At 56.0% G+C, this 19,426-nt stretch overlaps 1 protein-coding gene across 1 annotated transcript in view; it reads right to left on the reverse strand.

Moving 5' to 3' along the window:
• Positions 1-19,426, reverse strand: part of LOC105880334 (scavenger receptor cysteine-rich domain-containing protein DMBT1) — a 56,241-nt gene that overhangs the window by 32,820 nt on the left and 3,995 nt on the right. The window contains 9 exon segments of the mRNA XM_076009646.1: positions 1,270-1,734; positions 1,899-1,926; positions 2,554-2,561; positions 5,764-6,087; positions 7,858-7,882; positions 10,137-10,501; positions 15,277-15,332; positions 15,334-15,598; positions 17,797-18,134. Of these exon segments, the coding sequence (XP_075865761.1) occupies positions 1,270-1,734; positions 1,899-1,926; positions 2,554-2,561; positions 5,764-6,087; positions 7,858-7,882; positions 10,137-10,501; positions 15,277-15,332; positions 15,334-15,598; positions 17,797-18,134 (1,874 nt within the window).

Genomic DNA, 19,426 nt, shown 5'->3' on the forward strand with positions numbered 1-19,426 from the left:
GGCCCGGTCGTGGACGAGACACCTGTGAGAAAGAGGAGGGCACATCAGACACACTGCACAGGTGGCAGCAAGACGAGGACAAGGGTGGGGACACGGAGCCGGGAAACACTCAGCCCACGCTTGTTCCCTGCCTCGTAGGCTGTGGCCTTGTCATCCAAACCCATGCAAAGATGTCCCTGGGGAGTGGCCAGGCAGGTCCTACTGACCATTTCTAAATCAAGGTGACTGACTGTGTCAGGATGTGCAGAGCGGCTTCACCCTGAACCAACCCTCTCCCTGCAGGCTTAGCGGTTGACCCAGTCAGGAAGCCTCAGGAGGCCAGCGCCAGGCCTATCCTAGGAGTGCTCCTCCAGCCCAGGACAAAACTGTACCTGGGATCTGCCCGCAGGCCACCAGGGGCCCCCTTCCCACAGCAGACTAGGTGCAGGGGCAACATGGCGCAGCTCTCAGAGGGAGCCTCAGTACCAGACACAGGACCTGCTGCCCCAGACAGGATGGGCACACACACCTGTCTGCATGCCCTGCCCAGGTGCCTCCACTCTGACACCTCCTTACAAGTGCCTGAGATGAGAGCCCCACACAGGGCAGGAGCCTGCATTCCTGGGACTGAGACTCCCTCTTGCGAGACATGAAGGCTACTGCTTCCTCCGGGACGGGCCACGGGAGCCTCTGCATCTACCCAGGGAGCAGCGACAGCAACCCAGAGCAATGACTGCACCAACACCAGTATCCACCCTCTAGATCCATGATCCGGAAGTTGGAGGATAATTCCAGAACAGCCTCTATGTGATAGAAATCTGCAATCCACTGCATACCTCCCTCGTGAGCACTGGGTTTGGTACCTTCCTGCCATCCAGCCATCCTGACCTCCTGTCCCTAAGGCCCTACACCACTTTCCTGAGTCAGCTATTGGCACCTGAGTCCTGTCCTCTGTCTCAGCAGCTGGGAATACTCAGAGTACTACAGTCTCCACGACAGGGGGCGCTGTGCCAACCAGATCCAAAAGTTGCTGTCCCTGAGATGCAGCCTCAGGTAACATTGGGGGTGGGAGGTGGCACATGTTCCTGTAGCAAATGAAAGGCTCATTGTTTCTGCCCTCAGTGACCTGGACCTTGGGTCCTAAGGCCAGAGACCAGTTAATGGCAAGCCAATGTCGGATACTGCTTGCACTTTGGGGACCAGTACACTCTGCTGTTTCCTGACTTGGATCTCTGACTTGGCGCCACCAAGCCACCTGACCCCAGCCAGTCTTCAGAGACTCCAGGTAACCTGGGGTGCCTAGCAGGAACACTGGGGTTTTGAAATATCTTCTCCCAGGCATTGTCCCACGAATGGGCCCCAGTGATCTTCCATGCCCACCTGAGCAGATGACACCGGCGTCCTCACTGTGCTGGCAGTTATGGGAGAGCCAGCCTCTGTGGGGGCAGCTCCACAGGTAGGACTCGTGCCCTGAGCAGCTCACGTCATCCAGGACAATGGGCCCTGAGCCCTGGCCAAACCGGGCACTTCCTGGGGCCGACCTGGCCCAGCCACAGCCCAGCTGCCTGCAGACCACGTTGGCGTCATTGGTGTCCCAGCTGTCGTCACACACGGTGCCCCAGGAGCCTTGGTACAGGACCTCCACCCGGCCCTGACACCGGTCACCTCCATTCACCAGCCTCAGGGCCAAACCAGCATCAGATACTAGAGGGGGACACGGAGCCATTTGTCAATGCCTGTCCTGAAGACAAGGAACTAAGACATGCTCCACACTCAGGTATCTCGCTAATGGGCCCAGTCACCTGTGCAGCCAGGGACCTCTCAACATGGCCAGAGGGGAATTCATCACACTGAATGAAACAGTGACACCCTGCAGTGTCAGGCCCAAGGATGCTCCAGTTATGTAGAAGCTCGGGGACCCAGAGGAGGTGACGGGTAGGTCCACCCCTCTCCCAGCTCCCCACTGTCACCCCACTCAGAATGGAGCCCCATAGCTACAGGAGTCAGCTGGGAAGTCCCTTGGTTCAGGAGGTTGGTAGCACCTGCATGGGCCTCTCTGGGTTCTGCCAATGAGGCAGCGATGACAGGACCTGGGCCAGACACGTGCAGCTGCCCACACTCTCACCCACTCCTCCCCGGTCTGCTGTCCCTGCCCTGAGCCCAGGACCAAGCTCCCAGGAGGGAGTCCCCAGGGCTTGCCCTGAGCACCTGGGACAGGATGCCAGGTATGAGGAAGGGCGCGCCTTGGGCCTTCTCCTCCCACCTTCAAATACAGAGTTCATGCAGAGGGACAGCGTGGCTGGGTATGCGAAGCAGGGTTATTTACCTGTTTCCACTTCAGCAGTCACAGGCGAGGTGTCTGTAAATGGCAACAACAGGGAAGACTAGAGTCAGACTCAGAGGAGAAAAGACCAGGAATCAAGGCACGTCAGGACCAGGTTGATGGGGACGTAGCAGATACCAGGTGGAAATCACTCTTGTCAGCCCCAGACAGAGGGAGCAGTAGCTCATCCTTAAGCATCAGAGCCCTGAACTGTTCCATGGACTTCCTAGATCCCTTCTGGTCCTTGTCACATGTCCTGCTTTCCTAAGGCTGACATACAGACACTGCCCAGGATGGCCGCCATCCAGGGAAGAACACCTGCCCGTAGGACCATCTCCGCCAAGGGATTCAAAACCGCTCTGCCTCTGAGCCTCTGCAACCTGTGAACTCTGCTTCTAAGCACCTTAAGTAAACCTAACGTTGCTACTGAAAAAGAAGACAAAGAGAAAAAAAAGAAATGCCCCTTCCTCTTCCCTCACGGAATTCCCCGGTGGCTTGCCATTTCTCACATTCCGAACTATAATGCTTCCTTCCATGCCCAATTCAACGCTACATATTTAGAAATCACTTCGTCTAGTGTCTTTTGTTGTAGGTTGTCCCGGGGACAGTGAAAACAATGCCCCTACTGGGTCCTGCCACAGGCACCCCGGAGTGTGCCCACGTCTCCCGCCCACAAGCTCATCCTGCACAGAGGCCGTGCTGGACGTCCAGCTCTCTCACCTGCCATGTCCCCATGCCGTTGAAAGCTTTTGCTTTCTCCTTCCACTCACCATGCACTGGCGACCCACTGACAACATCGCCCACACTCTGACACTTGGTCCAGAAACCAAAGAGAACCAGGGACCCAGGCTCAGACCCTGACCTCGGCCACAGAGGGCAGTGCCAGAGCAGAGAACCTACAGGAGACGACACCTAGGCACAGGGACAGTTCCTTCCTGGGGGTGGACATGGATGGGAGAAAGAGCTTGTTTCTGAGAAGGCAGAATTGTCACCCACAGGTCTTGGCACAGACTGACTCTTACTCCTTCAGGGATATAGACTTGGGGCTGACAACTGCTGCCCTTTCCCCAAGTGTAAAAAGCAAGCAAACAGGGACACCCACACAGATCACAGGGTAGGGATTGGAGAAGCGTAGGGGAGTAGACTCACGACTGCTGGATACAGCTGTACCTGAAGCTCCAGATCAATTACTAAACTTTCTAGATTCATGAGCCAATGAATTCCATTCTAGCCTAAGACAGTTTGACTTGTGTTCCTGGTCTTTGCAAACAGCAGCATCCTGGCTAATCCATTGGCCTACCAGCACAATTCACAACCGGGGAGAAAGGGAACCCTCCTCACTAGGGGATGTCCAGAGCAGCCAGAGGCTTCAGGCAAAACCCAGGGATGTCCCCTAGGCCTGCAGAGTGCAGAGCTGCAGGCTGATGTTTGGCAGGACGCAAAGACACTTACCATGGAAAGGAGATGTCGTGGGCCACCAACCTGCAGGAAAGACACAGCAAGATTAGAGAGGAAGGGGCATGGTGACCAGGCAGGTTCTGGTGACTTGTGATTTTGAGCTGGGACAGTGGACACACAGAAGCTCTGGGGCTAGGGGAGAAAGAGGACCCTTCTAGGAAGCCTGCAGTGAGCAAGGCCATTGCCTTGAATGTCCATGACCAGGGAAACAGGCGTCACATTCCCCAAAGGACAATGACACTTCTCTCCTGACAGATGGTTTGCTGGTACAAGCACCAGTCAGTGTTTGCTCGGGCTTAAGGACAAGAAAAAACTGTGTACTACCCTGGTGAGCCACCGGGGGACAAGGATGATTTCCAGGACCTGTGACCCAGGACAGAACCTCCTTCTCTCAACACAACGGCCTAGTAAGCACCGTACGGCAACCCCCTCCGCAGCCAGAGGGTTCTCATTATCCCACCCACATAGGAGCATCTACCTGCTGTGAGCTCAGCTGCACTCCCCACACACCCTAAAAGATCAGGGAATGTTCTGGGCAGCGGCAGGAGTGTGCAGAGGCCTCATGCAGCTGCTGACCTGGGCCTGGGGAGAGGAGCAGGGAAGGAGGAGACACCTGACAGGTGGGGACAGCAGGACTCACCTGGCCCGGTCGTGGACGAGACACCTGTGAGAAAGAGGAGGGCACATCAGATACACTGCACAGGTGGCAGCAAGACGAGGACAAGGGTGGGGACACGGAGCCGGGAAACACTCAGCCCACGCTTGTTCCCTGCCTCGTAGGCCTTGGCCTTGTCATCCAAGCCCATGCAAAGATGTCCCTGGGGAGTGGCCCTGGCAGGTCCTACTGACCATTTCTAAATCAAGGTGACTGACTGGTCAGGATGTGCAGAGCGGCTTCACCCTGAACCAACCCTCTCCCTGCAGGCTTAGCGGTTGACCCAGTCAGGGAGCCTCAGGAGGCCAGCGCCAGGCCCATCCTAGGAGTGCTCCTCCAGCCCCGGACCCAACTATACCCGGGCTCTGCCCGCAAGCCACCAGGGGACGCCCTTCCCACAGCCGACTAGGTGCAGGGGTAACATGGCGCAGCTCTCAGAAGTAGCCCCAGTCCCAGATGCGGGCCTCGCAGCCCCAGGCAGGACAAGCACACACACCTGTCTGCATGCCCAGCCCAGGTGCCTCCACTCTGACACCTCCTTACTGGGGCCTGAGCTGAGAGCCCCACACAGGCAGGAGCCTGCACTCCTGGACCTGAGACTCCCTCTTGAGAGATACGAAGGCCACTGCTTTGTCTTGGACGGGCCACGGGAGCCTCTGCATCAACCCAGGGAGCAGCGACAGCAACCCAGAGCAATGACTGCACCAACCCCCAGTATCCACCCTATCGGTCCATGATCCGGAAGTTGGAGGATAATTCCAGAATAGCCTCTATGTGATAGAAATCTGCAATCCACCGCATACCTCCCTCGTGAGCACTGGGTTTGGTACCTTCCTGCCATCCAGCCACCCTGACCTCCTGTCCCTAAGGCCCTACACCACTTTCCTGAGTCAGCTATTGGCACCTGAGTCCCATCCTCTGTCTCAGCAGCTGGGAATACTCAGAGTACTACAGTCTCCAAGGACAGGGGGCGCTGTGCCAACCGGATCCCAATGCTGCTGTCCCTGAGATGCAGCCTCAGGTAACATTGGGGATGGGAGGTGGCAGATGTTCCTGTAGCAAATGAAAGGCTCATTGTTTCTGCCCTCAGAGACCTGGACCCTGGGCCCTAAGGCCAGTGACCAGCTAATGGCAAGCCAATGCCTGACGCTGCTTGCACTTTGGGGACCAGTACACACTCTGCTATTTCCTGACTTGGATCTCTGACTTGGCGCCTCCAAGCCACCTGACCCCAGCCAGTATTCAGAGACTCCAGGTAACCTGGGGTGCCTAGGCAGAAACACTGGGGTTTGAAATATCTTCTCCCAGACATTGTCCCAATATGGGCCCAGTGATCTTCTATGCCCACCTGAGCAGATGACACCGGCGTCCTCACTGTGCTGGCAGTTATGGGAGAGCCAGCCTCTGTGGGAGCAGCTCCACAGGTAGGACTCGTGCCCTGAGCAGCTCACGTCATCCAGGACAATGGGGCCTGAGCCCTGGCCAAACCGGGCACTTCCTGGGGCCGACACGGCCCAGCCACAGCCCAGCTGCCTGCAGACCACGTTGGCATCATTGGTGTCCCAGCTGTCGTCACACACGGTGCCCCAGGAGCCTCGGTACAGGACTTCCACCCGGCCCTGACACCGGTCACCTCCATTCACCAGCCTCAGGGCCAAACCAGTATCAGATACTAGAGGGGGACACGGAGCCATTTGTCAATGCCTGTCCTGAGGACAAGGAACTAAGACATGCTCCACACTCAGGTATCTCGCTAATGGGCCCAGTCACCTGTGCAGCCAGGGACCTCTCAACATGGCCAGAGGGGAATTCATCACACTGAATGAAACAGTGACACCCTGCAGTGTCAGGCCCAAGGATGCTCCAGTTATGTAGAAGCTCGGGGACCCAGAGGAGGTGACAGGTAGGTCCGCCCCTATCCCAGCTCCGCACTGTCACCCCACTCAGAATGGAGCCCAATAGCTACAAGAGTCGGGCTGGGACCTTCCTTGTCTCAGGAGGTTGGTAGCACCTGCATGAGCCTCTCTGGGTTCTGCCAATGAGGCAGCGATGACAGGACCTGGGCCAGACACGTGCAGCTGCCCCCATCTCACCCACTCCTCCCGTCCTGCTGTCCCTGCCCTGAGGCCAGCACCAAGCTCCCAGGAGGCTTAGGGAGTCCCCAGGGCTTGCCCTGAGCACCTGGGACAGGATGCCATGTATGAGGAAGGGCCCGCCTTGGGCCTTTTCCTCCCACCTTCAAATACACAGTTCATGCAGAGGGACAGCGCGGCTGGGTATGGAAGCAGGGTTATTTACCTGTTTCCGCTTCAGCAGTCCCAGGCGAGGTGTCTGTAAATGGCAACAACAGGGAAGACTAGAGTCAGACTCAAAGGAGAAAAGACCAGGAATCAAGGCACGTCAGGACCAGGTTGATGGGGACGTAGCAGATACCAGGTGGAAATCACTCTTGTCAGCCCCAGACAGAGGGAGCAGTAGCTCATCCTTAAGCATCAGAGCCCTGAACTGTTCCATGGACTTCCTAGATCCCCTCTGGTCCTTGTCACATGTCCTGCTTCCTCAGGCTGACATACAGACACTGCCCAGGATGGCTGCCATCCAGGGAAGAACACCTGCCCGTAGGACCATCTCCGCCAAGGGATTGAAAACCGCTCTGGCTCTGATCCTCTGCAACCTGTGAACTCTGCTTCTAAGCATCTTAAGTAAACCTAACGTTGCTACTAAAAAAGAAGACAAAGAGAAAAAAAAAAAGAAAAGCCCCTTCCTCTTCCCTCACTGAATTCCCCAGTGGCTTGCCATTTCTCACATTCTGAACTATAATGCTTCTTTCCATGCCCAATTCAACGCTACATATTTAGAAATCACTTTGTCTAGTGTCTTTTGTTATAGGTTGTCACTGATATGGTGAAAACAATGCCCCTTCTGGGTCCTGCCACATGCACCCCTGAGTGTGCCCAGGTCTCCCGCCCACAAGCTCATCCTGCACAGAGACCGTGCTGGATGTCCAGCTCTCTCACCTGCCATGTCCCCATGCAGTTGAAAGCCTTTGCTCCCTCCTTCCACTCACCATGCACTGGCCGACCCTCTGACAACATCGCCCACACTCTGACACTTGGTCCAGAAACCTCAGGGACCCAGGACCCAGGCTCAGACCCTGACCCCGGCCACAGAGGGCAGTGCCAGAGCAGAGAACCTACAGGGGACGACACCCAGGCACAGGGACAGTTCCCTCCTGGGGGTGGACATGGGTGCGAGAAAGCCCTTGTTTCCTAGAAGGCAGAATTGTCACCCACAGGTCTTGGCCCGGAGTGACTCTTACTCCTTCAGGGATATAGACTTGGGGCTGACAACTGCTGCCCTTTCCCCAAGTGTAAAAAGCAAGCAAACAGGGACGCCCACACAGATCACAGGGTAGGGATTGGAGAAGCGTAGGGGAGTAGACTCACGACTGCTGGATACAGCTGTACCTGAAGCTCCAGATCAATTACTAAACTTTCTAGATTAATGAGCCAATGAATTCCATTCTCGCCTAAGACAGTTTGACTTGTGTTCCTGTACCTTGCAAACAGCAGCATCCTGGCTAATCCATTCTCCTACCAGCACAATTCACAACCGGGGCGAAAGGGAACCCTCCTCACTAGGGGATGTCCAGAGCAGCCAGAGGCTTCAGGCAAAACCCAGGGATGTCCCCTAGGCCTGCAGAGTGCAGAGCTGCAGGCTGATGTTTGGCAGGACGCAAAGACACTTACCATGGGAAGGAGCTGTTGTGGGCCACCACCCTGCAGGAAAGACACAGCAAGATTAGAGAGGAAGGGGCATGGTAACCAGGCGGGGTCTAGTGACCTGTGATTTTGAGCTGGGACAGTGGACACACAGAAGCTCTGGGGCTAGGGGAGAAAGAAGACCCTTCTAGGGAGCCTGCAGTGAGCAAGGCCATGGCCTTGAATCTCCACGACCAGGGAAACAGGCGTCACATTCCCCAAAGGACAATGACACTTCTCTCCTGACAGATGGTTTGCTGGTACAAGCACCAGTCAGTGTTTGCTCAGGATTAAGGACAAGAAAAAACTGTGTACTACCCTGGTCAGCCACCCGGGGAACAGAGGATGATTTCCAGCACCTGTGACCCAGGACAGAACCTCCTTCTCCCAACACAACGGCCCAGTGAGCCCCGTGCGGCAACCCCCTCCGCAGCCAGAAGGTTCTCATCTCCCACCCGCAAAGGAGCATCTACCTGCTGTGAGCTCAGCTGCACTCCCCACACACCCTAAAAGATCAGGGAATGTTCTGGGCAGCGGCAGGAGTCTGCAGAGGCCTCATGCAGCTGCTGACCTGGGCCTGGGGAGAGGAGCAGGGAAGGAGGAGACACCTGACAGGTGGGGACAGCAGGACTCACCTGGCCCGGTCGTGGACGAGACACCTGTGAGAATGAGGAGGGCACATCAGATACACTGCACAGGTGGCAGCAAGACAAGGACAAGGGTGGGGACACGGAGCCGGGAAACACACAGCCCACGCTTGTTCCCTGCCTCGTAGGCTGTGGCCTTGTCATCCAAACCCATGCAAAGATGTCCCTCGGGAGTGGCCCAGGCAGGTCCTACTGACCATTTCTAAATCAAGGTGACTGACTGTGTCAGGATGTGCAGAGCGGCTTCACCCCGAACCAACCCTCTCCCTGCAGGCTTAGAGGTTGACCCAGTCAGGGAGCCTCAGGAGGCCAGCGCCAGGCCCATCCTAGGAGTGCTCCTCCAGCCCTGGACCCAGCTGTACCGGGGTTCTGTCCGCAGGCCACCAGGGGCCCCCTTCCCACAGCAGACTAGGCGCAGGGGCCACACAGAGCAGCTCTCAGAGGGAGCCCCAGTACCAGACTCAGGCCTTGCAGCCCCAGGCAGGACGGGCACACACACCTGTCTGTGCCCAGCCCAGGTGCCTCCACTCTGACACCTCCTTACTAGTGCCTGAACTGAGAGCCCCACACAGGGCAGGAGCCTGCACCCCTGGGCCTGAGAGACTCCCTCTTGAGAGATACGAAGGCCACTGCTTCATCTGGGACGGACCAGAGGAGCCTCTGCATCAACCCAGTGAGCAGCGACAGCAACCCAGAGCTATGACTGCACAGACCCCCTGTATCCACCTGCTAGGTCCATGATCTGGAAGTTGGAGGATAATTCTGGAACACCCTCCATGTGGTCACAATCTGCAACCCACTGTCCACTTCCCTTGTGAGCAATCCATTGTTACCTTCCTGCCATCCAGCCACCCTGACCTCTGGTCCCTACCGCCCTTCACGACTGTCCTGATTGAGCTTTGGCACTTGAGTCCTGTCCTCTGCCTCAGTAGCCGGGAGAACTCAGAGTACTGCAGTCTCCAAGGACAGGGGACAATGTACCAACCAGATCCCAAAGTTGCAGTCCCTGAGATGCAGCCTCAGGTAACATTGGGGGTGGGAGGTGGCGGGTGTTCCTGTAGCAAATGAAAGCTCATTGTTTCTGCCCTCGGTGAACTGGACCCTATGGCTGAAGGCTGCTACCCAGTTGCCTCCAAGCCAAAGCCGGCCACTGCTTGCAGCTGGGGGACATGAACACACTAGGCTGTGTCCTTGACTAGGATCCTGACATTACACCTCTGGGCCAGCTGTCCCCAGGTCATCTAGGGCTTCCAGGTAACATTGACAGGTCTGGGGTGGGACTCTGAGGTGAGAAACTTGTTTTCTCTGAATACAGTCTGCCCCATGAATGGGCCCAGTGATCTTCCATGCCCACCTGAGCAGATGACACTGGCGTCCTCACTATGGCCACAGTTATGGGAGAGCCAGCCTCTGTGGGGGCAGCTCCACAGGTAGGACTCGTGCCCTGAGCAGCTCACGTCATCCAGGACAATGGGCCCTGAGCCCTGGCCAAACCGGGCACTTCCTGGGGCCGACCTGGCCCAGCCACATTCCAGCTGCCTGCAGACCACGTTGGCGTCATTGGTGTCCCAGCTGTCATCACACACGGTGCCCCAGGAGCCTTGGTACAGGACTTCCACCCGGCCCTGACACCGGTCACCTCCATTCACTAGCCTCAAAGCTAAGTGATAATCCGTTGCTAGAAGAGATAGAATTATTTGTCATTTTTTTCTGGGTCCAGTGAAGGTTGTATAGTTTATGTGTGGCCATGACCCCTTCCTAGTAGCCAAGCTTCCTCATGCAGATTCATGTCCACACTGAGCAATGGAAGGTGATCTCCCCGCTTCTCGCACCATGGCCCTGGTCTGTAGGGACACAGCCCTGACGCCTGAGTCCGTCCCCCTTGTCCAGATGTCCTCACCAGGTCCAGGGTGAGACAGAGCCGCTGACACCAGGACGGCCTCTGCTGTGCTCAGTGCTATGCTCTGGACAAGGACGGCTCCCCATCCAATACCCCTCCTGTCACCTTGCAACCACAGCCTGGGAGTGCAAATGGCACGTTGTCCTGGAGCCCCGGGACCCCGAGGGCTTGGGAAGACCACTGAGAGCAGCACCTTGTGAAACAGGACACCGGTCCCACTACGTGCCTCAGGACCTCTCTGGACGGTCGTTTTATACTAAGCCTTCTGTCTCCCAAGTTTCCCCTCACTCAACGGTACCCCTTGAGCATGGAGTTTTGTGACCGACAGAGGCAGGGGTGGGGAAGGTACCTGTTTCCTGCGTGGACACTTCTGTGGCAGCAGAGGGATCTGCGGGAGGCAGAAAAGAGAGAGCTTGTGTGGGTGCCCCGCTGGGGAAGGTGCCCCTGCCTGCGGGCCCGGACTGGGCAGCACGGCCGCTCGTTTGGGTCTGAACTGTGGCCCCTGGCAGGTGCTGGACAGCTCTTCTCATCAGCGAGCTCAGAGAGACAGTGAGTGGCGAGACCCTCTCACAGATGTCACTGCAGTCTCAGAGGCTGTGACATTTTCTGAATTAGCCCGTGTGGGCCTTCTTTTGTAGCCCTGCCATGGCCTGGAGCCCAGGCAGCCCTCTGAGGGCTCTGTGCTGTTGGCCATCTGTGAGTGGTCAGCAAACTGCGGTCCCCAGAGGCACGGCTAGGCGACCTCAGTCTCTGTCATCACACACCTGGGTTTTCATGACTTCTCTGGCAGGTCCGTCTTTTCTGAAGAGGCCTCACCCACGCCACTGGGAAGTGTCCTCTGATGGAAGCAGGTAGGAGAGTCCCTGCAGCCACCTCCCTTGTCCCTTAGCGAGGTTTGCGGCTAGATCTCAGGGGCAGAATCCCACGTGCGGGCATGTTTTGGTTTTGACCCCATAGCGTTTTAAAAATTGAGCCTGAATGCCTGAGCAGGCACGCTGGGCTCCTCCTTTCTCTGCCTTGACTTTTCTTCTCTGATCCCTAAAATCCTTTCAGCGGAGACTCCTGCCGTCTGAGGGATGGATGACAGCCGTCGTCAGCGGCTGTGTCGACTCCTGCAGCCGGCCGCGTTCCTCATGCCTGCGCACTGCCTTGTCCCTCACCGCCACCCGGGCACCCGTTTTCACAGGCTACAGACTAAAGATCAAGAGCCCAGCCTCAGAGGAGTCAGGAAAATGTCCGAGCTCTTAAAGCTCTCAAATCTATACTTCAAATGCAGAGCTAAAACTCGAACTCGGGCATCCTGACTACGAATCACAGGGCCATTATAAATCGTGGGCACCATACAGGACCTTGTTCTCCAATGGAAATGGGACCCATTTATGGAAACACTGTTCCAAAATTCCCCTTTGAAGGTTAAAAACATAATATTCTGTTTCACGGTGGGCAGAAACACGATCGCATTGAACACCCAAGGGAGCGAAATCGTGAATGTGCCTGTGTGTGCAGCCACTACGGTAGCTGCGAAAGGGTTAAAGGGGAAGAGCCCTGAGCTGTCTGGCATGGCTGCAGGGGACACAGGGTGGCCTGTGTGTGTTTGCCAGAGCAGAAATCCTGTCCCACCTCACCCAACCAGGATGCCACTCTTCCCAACAAAAAGGAGTTAACACCAGCCCCCTTCTGCTTCGCAGGGCAAAGAAGTTAGGAGCCGGCCCTCAGCAGGGCTCAGGCCATTCGAATGAGACTCCAGCAGGGAGTGTCTCTGCACCCAGGCCCAGGTGGAAATAAATGCCCTGGTGTAAGACAAACCAGGAGGAACAGGACGATGAGTCTTCTAGGGGAAGAGAAATCCCCAGGGTCCTTTGGCAACGGCGCTCACGGGCCCTTATCCAGAAGGGTCTGAAAGTTCACTCAGAACTTCTTTCACAGGTCACTGACCAGTAGTTAAACAGGTCAGTGTTTAACTACAAACAAAGCTCCTGCTTCTCATCCCAGGCGCCGGGTCTGTTCAGCTCAGCATGCTCCGTGGCTGTCTGCACTGACGGCACACTACAGAACTGCAGGCTTGTCACAGCTGGCCACCTGGACTGTGCTGATGCTAACCCGCCATTGGCACCCAAAGTGTTCAAAACCAAATACACTAGTCCCGCCTCATCCACAGTTGTGTTTTCCACAGTTTCAGTTACCTACGGTCTGAAAATATTAAATGGAAAATTTCCAGAAATAAACAATTTGTAAGTTTTAAATTGCACACTGTTCTGAGTAGCGTGATGAAATCGCATACCATCCCGCTCCGTCTGGCTTGGGATGTGAGTCGTCCTTTTTGTCCAATGTCCACACTGTAGATGCAACCCGGCCGCTGGTCACTTAGTAGCCATCTGGGCCATCAGGCTGACTGTCGTGGTGTCACAGTGCTTGGGTTCAAGTCACCCTTATTTTACTTAATAATGGCCCCAAAGCACAAGAGTAGTGATGCTGGCATATTTTCATAATTATTCTATTTTGTTATTAGTTATTGTGGTTAATCTCTTACTGTGCCTAATTTATAAATTAAATTTTATCATAGGTATGTGTGTATAGGGGAAATAAACATAGTGTATATAGGATTCGGTACGATCTGTGGTGTCAGGCATCCACTGGGGGTCTTGGAACATAGACCCCCACAGATAAAAGGGGGCACTGTAAACTCTGCCGAGGCTTTTGCCATGGTCTGAGCACCTCGTTCCTCAGGACTGTGCCCCTGTGTGGTGGGGGTGGAGTGGCCGCCAGAATCACTTTTAGTTCCAAAAATTTTGATTCTCATTTCAAAGCCCAAACTGAACAAGATGAGACAGTCAGCAAGTCCCATAGGCTCCGGCTCTTCCCTAAGGAACCTTCTTCCCAGAAAGGCAACGCCCTTTTGGGAGGGAAGGGGGAACACAGTTCTGGTTCTTGGGGGAGGAAGGGCCCAACTATTCTCCGTCCTTCCCTCCTTCGCCCTCACCCTGTCCCCACTTCACACACTGTCCCCGAAGGGACAGGTCTCGCTGTAAAGACCTGATTCCATAAAACCAAGAAAGAGAGCAAATAACCAATAGCCAATTTGAAGACAAAAATATGCCTGCCAAATTTGTAAGAAAAATGGTGTTAAGGGTAAACTTAAAGCTTTCAATGTAAATTTTAAAACACCAAGGCAGGATAGTCACGGACACGAGAGTCTTAATGGAAAGGTGTGCTGCCATAAGGCCCTCCCCCACACTCGGGGAATGGAAACGCCAGCTGGATTTCGAATGTATGCAGAGGGGGCTTTCCCTGCTTCCCCCACGACCCCCGCATCCTAGACTGGGGATTCAGGGGTTCTGAGCACAGAGCCTGCAGCTGCACACCTGGATGTGGAGATAGCCAGGCCCAAGGGGTAGCCCAAACGAAATGGAGCTTACCATAGATCACGGTTGTTGGGTACTGCCAACCTGCAGGGGAGAGAGACAAAGCAACGTTAGGAAGGAGCTGGCAGGGGCTTGGCGTCAGCGGGGGGCCTGGTGACCTGTGCCAGCGGAGATCCGAGGCTCCCTTGCCCAGAGATGGCTGAGGCTGTGGAGACAGAGCTGTCCACAGAAGGAGCTCTCACTCCTGCCACCACTGGGGGACAGATGGCGTCATTTTAAGAGCATCTTGGAATAAGCAGAGTCACCACTCAGAAAATGCCCCCACTGTGCCCTGCCAGTCCCTGGGGGTGGGGGCAGATCCACAAAGACCAGTCATGGGCCTCCCACTTCAACCCTCTGTAGAAAAGCATCACTTGGCCACCCCCTCCCCGCCCCAAGTGCATGAAGATTTCTCTTCTCCCTTCACTCAGAATCTCTGAACTTTGCATCTTGGATGAGAATTACCCAGGAACAGAACTACCTTCTTCTCCCAGCAGCTCTGAGAGTCTTGGTGAGACACATCTATGGGCCAGGTGACCTAAGGCTGTCATGTACATTGAACTAATCAGTGTGTTGGCAACTGAGCTGGCATGATTAACACATTCCAGGGTCACCAGGGGAAAATGTTACCAAGAGAAAGCTTATTTAACTTTCCTTGGTTCTGCAAACCTACGGGAAAAGGTGTAATTTGGCCAGAAGGGATAGGCGAGTGAAAGTGCTGCCAGACTTACCGAGGCCGGGTGTGGATTGGGTCTGAGCTGTTGGGGGAAAGAGAAAGTAACATTAGGCATGGGCATGTCACGGAGTGGCTCTCACAAATGGATTCAAAGGGTGAACAAGCTCAGGGGGGAAGAGGGAAAACGCCAGGTGCAACAATGACGTTCCTAGGGTGGGATTGTGAAGAGGGCACCTCCTGAAGCCCTAGGGCAGAGTTAAGTGGCCCAGAGTTTCCTTTCCGGGATTGAGCCTGAGTGTGGACCCGGGTCACTGAGCCCCCCAACGCCCATCTGCAGGCACCGTCTGTCTGTCTTAGGGCAGAGTAGCAGCTGCCACAACCCCAGGTCAGAGGCACATAAATGAAGTTTTGCGAGCAGGACCAGGGCCCCTAATCAGAGTCCATACCCGAGAGGGAGGCCCAGGGGTCTGGCCCACCTGAGCAGATGACACCAGCATCCTCGTGGTGTCCACAGTTACGGGAGAGCCAGCCTGTGGGGGCAGCTCCACGGGGAGGACTCGCGCCCTGAGCACTGGGCATCGCCCAAGACAATCGGCCCTGAGCCCTGGCCCAACTGGGCATTTCCCGGGGCTGACATGGCCCAGCCACAGCCCAGATGCCTGCAGACCATGGTGGCATCACTGGCGTCCCAGCTGTCGTCACACACGGTGCCCCAGGAGCCTCGGTACAGGACCTCCACCTGGCCCTGACACTGGTCACCTCCATCCACCAGCCTCAGGGCCAAACGAGAATCAGATCCTAGAAGAAGGCACAGCATTTTTCCTGTGTGTTCCAACTTAGGGACAAGATCTCAAGGCCTGTAGGGCATTCAGAGCCTTCCCGGTGGGCAAAGATCTCTGAGAGCATCTCCAACTGAGCTAGGCTTTAATACATCTTGAATTAGAGTGTTTCATGGGCACAAGGACAGTGGCTGCTCTGCCCACACCCAAGCCTCTAGAGGTTTAGGTGGCAAGAACTGCTCTGCCCAGTTTGCACCCTGGAAGGGTCCTAGAGATCATCCACGTGATCCTTCTAGGAAGACCATGGGAGAGGCCTGATTCCGCAGACAGGAGACCCATGATGCCCCCGCCATGGGAAATGGCAAGTGACTCCCCTTCCAAAGCCCAGGCTACCAGAGCCTCAGGCTATATTGACTGTGACTCTGAGGTCTGTCGCTGGAGGTGCCCTGGGGGGAAGTGCAGGGCCTCTGACACCCACAGGCTGCAGGATCGTGATTCCTCCGTGCCGAGAAGGAACCAGGCTGGCCCGATACGGGCTCAGGGAAAGTGCGTGGGCAAGGATGCGGCCCCAGCAGTTGGGCTGCCTATGCTGGTTAGCACCTACCTCTCCCAGCCCTGCAACCACAGATCCAGCACCCTGGGTTGGCCAGGGGTCAGTGTGGGTTAGTGAGGACCCCAGGGCCGGCACTGAGCATGGGCAATAGGACCCCTCGGAACAGACACCAGGCTCCGCCATGGAGCTCCTTCTTCAAGTTGGTTCCTCTGCAGTCTCAGGGACATGATCCGTGAAAGAGATGCCTGTTCAGGCCTGAGGCCTTTTTCAGAAGGGACCCCTGGTCAGCCAAGCTCCCCCAACTCCTGCGCCATCTGCACATCTTTTGGATCAGAGAGGAACCTATGAGTATAGTGCAGTAACAAGCCCACCGGGACCCCAGGTGACAGACACCTGACATACCGGGCGCTGCAGTTGGTAGCAGGGGTTCTGCCTCTGGCAGACACAGAAGCTGCAGACTGGAGGAGGAGAGAGGGAGAGCGCACTCGGGGCCAGCAGCAGGGTTGGCCCCTGCTTCTCTCAGCTCTGAAGCAAGGGCTGGGAGCACAGATCCTGTGCCACCAAATGCCAGTCTCTGACACTGTGCCGCCCTCCTGCAGGGCTGGTTGCCGTGGACACATCCTTTGCTCCTGTCACCCTCCTCCTGCCTCCTCTGCTGCCACACACTCCATCAAAAAGGTCACCCAGTTCATTAACAGCCCCACCCTTGTCACAAGATCAGACTCTAAATGACATCTAGCTGTCTCTACAGCTCAAACACACCCTCAAGTGACAAATATTTCCATCACTGGGATATTTCTGAGAAGGTGGCCCCAACCAAAAGGAATGGTGGATCCCAGAATGCCAAAATATACCCGCTGGCAGGGCGGCTGCATGGAGCACACTCTCACTTGGGGATCCCAACCTCGAGAGGTGGCTGGATCATCATGGTCACATCTTGGGCTTGGTGGCGTGTGCACAGTCCAATCCACATAGCAAATGCCTGAGGTTGCCCTAAAAATGGGCAGTTTGCCTAGAAACTCCTCTTCGGGGGACACGCAAGGGGCCAGCATCCTTGGAGGTTTCTTCGTGGATTAAAGGAGCCCCCGGAGTCTGCACACAGCCCAGCGCAATGTGAGCACGTGGCCAAGGCAGCGCTGGGATTTGCCGGGTCGGGTCAGGGAGAATTTCTCTTTTCCACAGAGGGGATAAGTAAGTATCTTTTGCTTGTCACTTAATCCCCAATAAAGAGAACATACTAGTTATTTCTCAATTTGATCTGGCATGCATTTAAGCGTTAAAGACCAGCAGGTTCCCCATCCTCCTCTGCCTTTAAAGGAGGAGGAACCGCCACCTAGGAAGATATTCATGGGTCACCCAGGCCAGGCTGGCCGTGCTGCTGTTTGTGGGAACCGGCCCACAGAGCGAGTGCAGCAGCGGGAGGGGCTGGGACGGAAACCCGCCTGGGGACGACGCCAGGCAGGCCCCTCAGCCTCCCTGAGCCTTGCATCCTCTGTGAAAAGGGACAGTAGTACCTGTCCTCCAACATCAGATAAGGCGTGGCTTACCGCAGAGCAGGTAAACTGCAAAGTGCTAGCACACACAGACACACGCCTGTGCCGTGACACTGACTCTGAGTCTGTATCAGTTGCTCTCGTAACAGCACAAGGGGGTGACATACACACCGCCTGCGCACACAACACTGCCATCGTCCCTGTGGCCACGTTCCATGTGGGACCACCCGCTGTGGGGACACCTCGACAGGTAGCGCTCCAATCCAATGCAGTCCACATCACCAAAGGGAATTTGTCCCGAGCCCTGACCAAAGTGGGCCCCGCCCAGGGCTGACACGCAACGGCCACAGCCGAGCTGCCGACAGACTACATCTGCGTCCCAAGTGTCCCAGTTGGCGTCACTCACGGTGTCCCGGGAGCCTTTGTGCAGGACCTCCACTCGGCCCTCCCACCGGTCACTTCCGTTCACCAGCCTCAGCGGCAAATCCGCATTGACGCAGCAGGGCGCCCTGGGTCTTGGGGCTCCCTGGCCCCTCCTACCACCCACCCTGCTCCATCTCCCCGACTGACTCTCCTCCCTGAAGGACCTTAACTATCACCGCTAGCCCAAGCACTGTCTGTGCCCTCTTCCCACTCTATCTTCTCCCCAAGAGAACCCCTTGTACTCTAAGAACTTTCCAGAGAGCATCCCCAAATCCACCTCTCCGGTCCTGACCCGACTCTGACAAGCCCTGAGTGCTAGACCGGCAATCCCATGGCCTTCTGGACCTCCGCCCCCACCGCCCCAGACTCAGCACAGCCTCGCTCCTCCACTGGAATCCATGGTGTCCCCGTGCTCCTCGTCACCTGCACTGGAAATGTGGCATCGTGTCTGATTCCTCCTTCTGACGTCTCATATCCCCCTCGTCTCCCAGGCCATTTCACTAGGTTAGACCCTCGGCATCCTCTTGAACCCGGCCTGCTCCCAGTTGATCTCTCTGTCCTGGCCCCTCTGTCCTCTAATCCACCCACATTCAAGGATTCAACAGCGTTTATGGCGAGCTTACTCCGTGCTAAGAGGATCCATCTATCTTTAGTGGTTCTTTGTAAGTGATCTTTACAAAATGCAGGTCTACTGAACTCACTTCCCTGCTCAAAACACTTCAGTGTACTGTCCACTCCCCCTGGGATCAAGTCCAAGATGGCATTCGTCCAGGAGTGGCCTCAACCTACCCCTCCACCTCCTCTCCCGGGAAGAAGACCACACTGGGAGCCAGTAGGCACCACGTTCCTGCCTGGCATAATGCCACTAGGTCACCTGCAAGGGAAAAGCTGCCCTGATTATGCAAGGAAAATAGGCAGCAGACTCCTAACAGCAGGAGTTGAATCCTGGGTGTAGCTTTTCAATGGTCAGTGTGAGGTTATGAGAAATTTGTGGTCAGGGAGTGAAAGCTCGGAATGGGATACAAGGGAAGGGGCAGGTTGCTATTGTCGCTGGGGTGGGGGTGCGGTTCAGGGAAAGAGGGAGGAAGGGACCATTTGCGGGGCATGTCTGATGTGCATTCTGGGCCTCCTCGGGCCTTCCTGCTGCCCCTCCTGCTCAGCCCTATGAATGTTCCCTCCAGAAGAGCTCAGCCTCCCTGCCTCAGCCTGCCCCTTGCTGGGTGCCAGTCAGAAAGCTGCCCCTCAAGTCCCCCAGGCCATTTCTGGATGAAATGAGAGCAGGGCATGTAGAAGGGGAGGGATCAACCTCAATAATGCCAGTGCCCCCAAAGCACACAGATGACTCTGATATCTCAAACTTGGGCACAAAGGTCTGTAT

This window comes from Microcebus murinus, chromosome 14 (genome assembly GCF_040939455.1).
Source record: "Microcebus murinus isolate Inina chromosome 14, M.murinus_Inina_mat1.0, whole genome shotgun sequence".
Taxonomy (NCBI): domain Eukaryota; kingdom Metazoa; phylum Chordata; class Mammalia; order Primates; family Cheirogaleidae; genus Microcebus; species Microcebus murinus.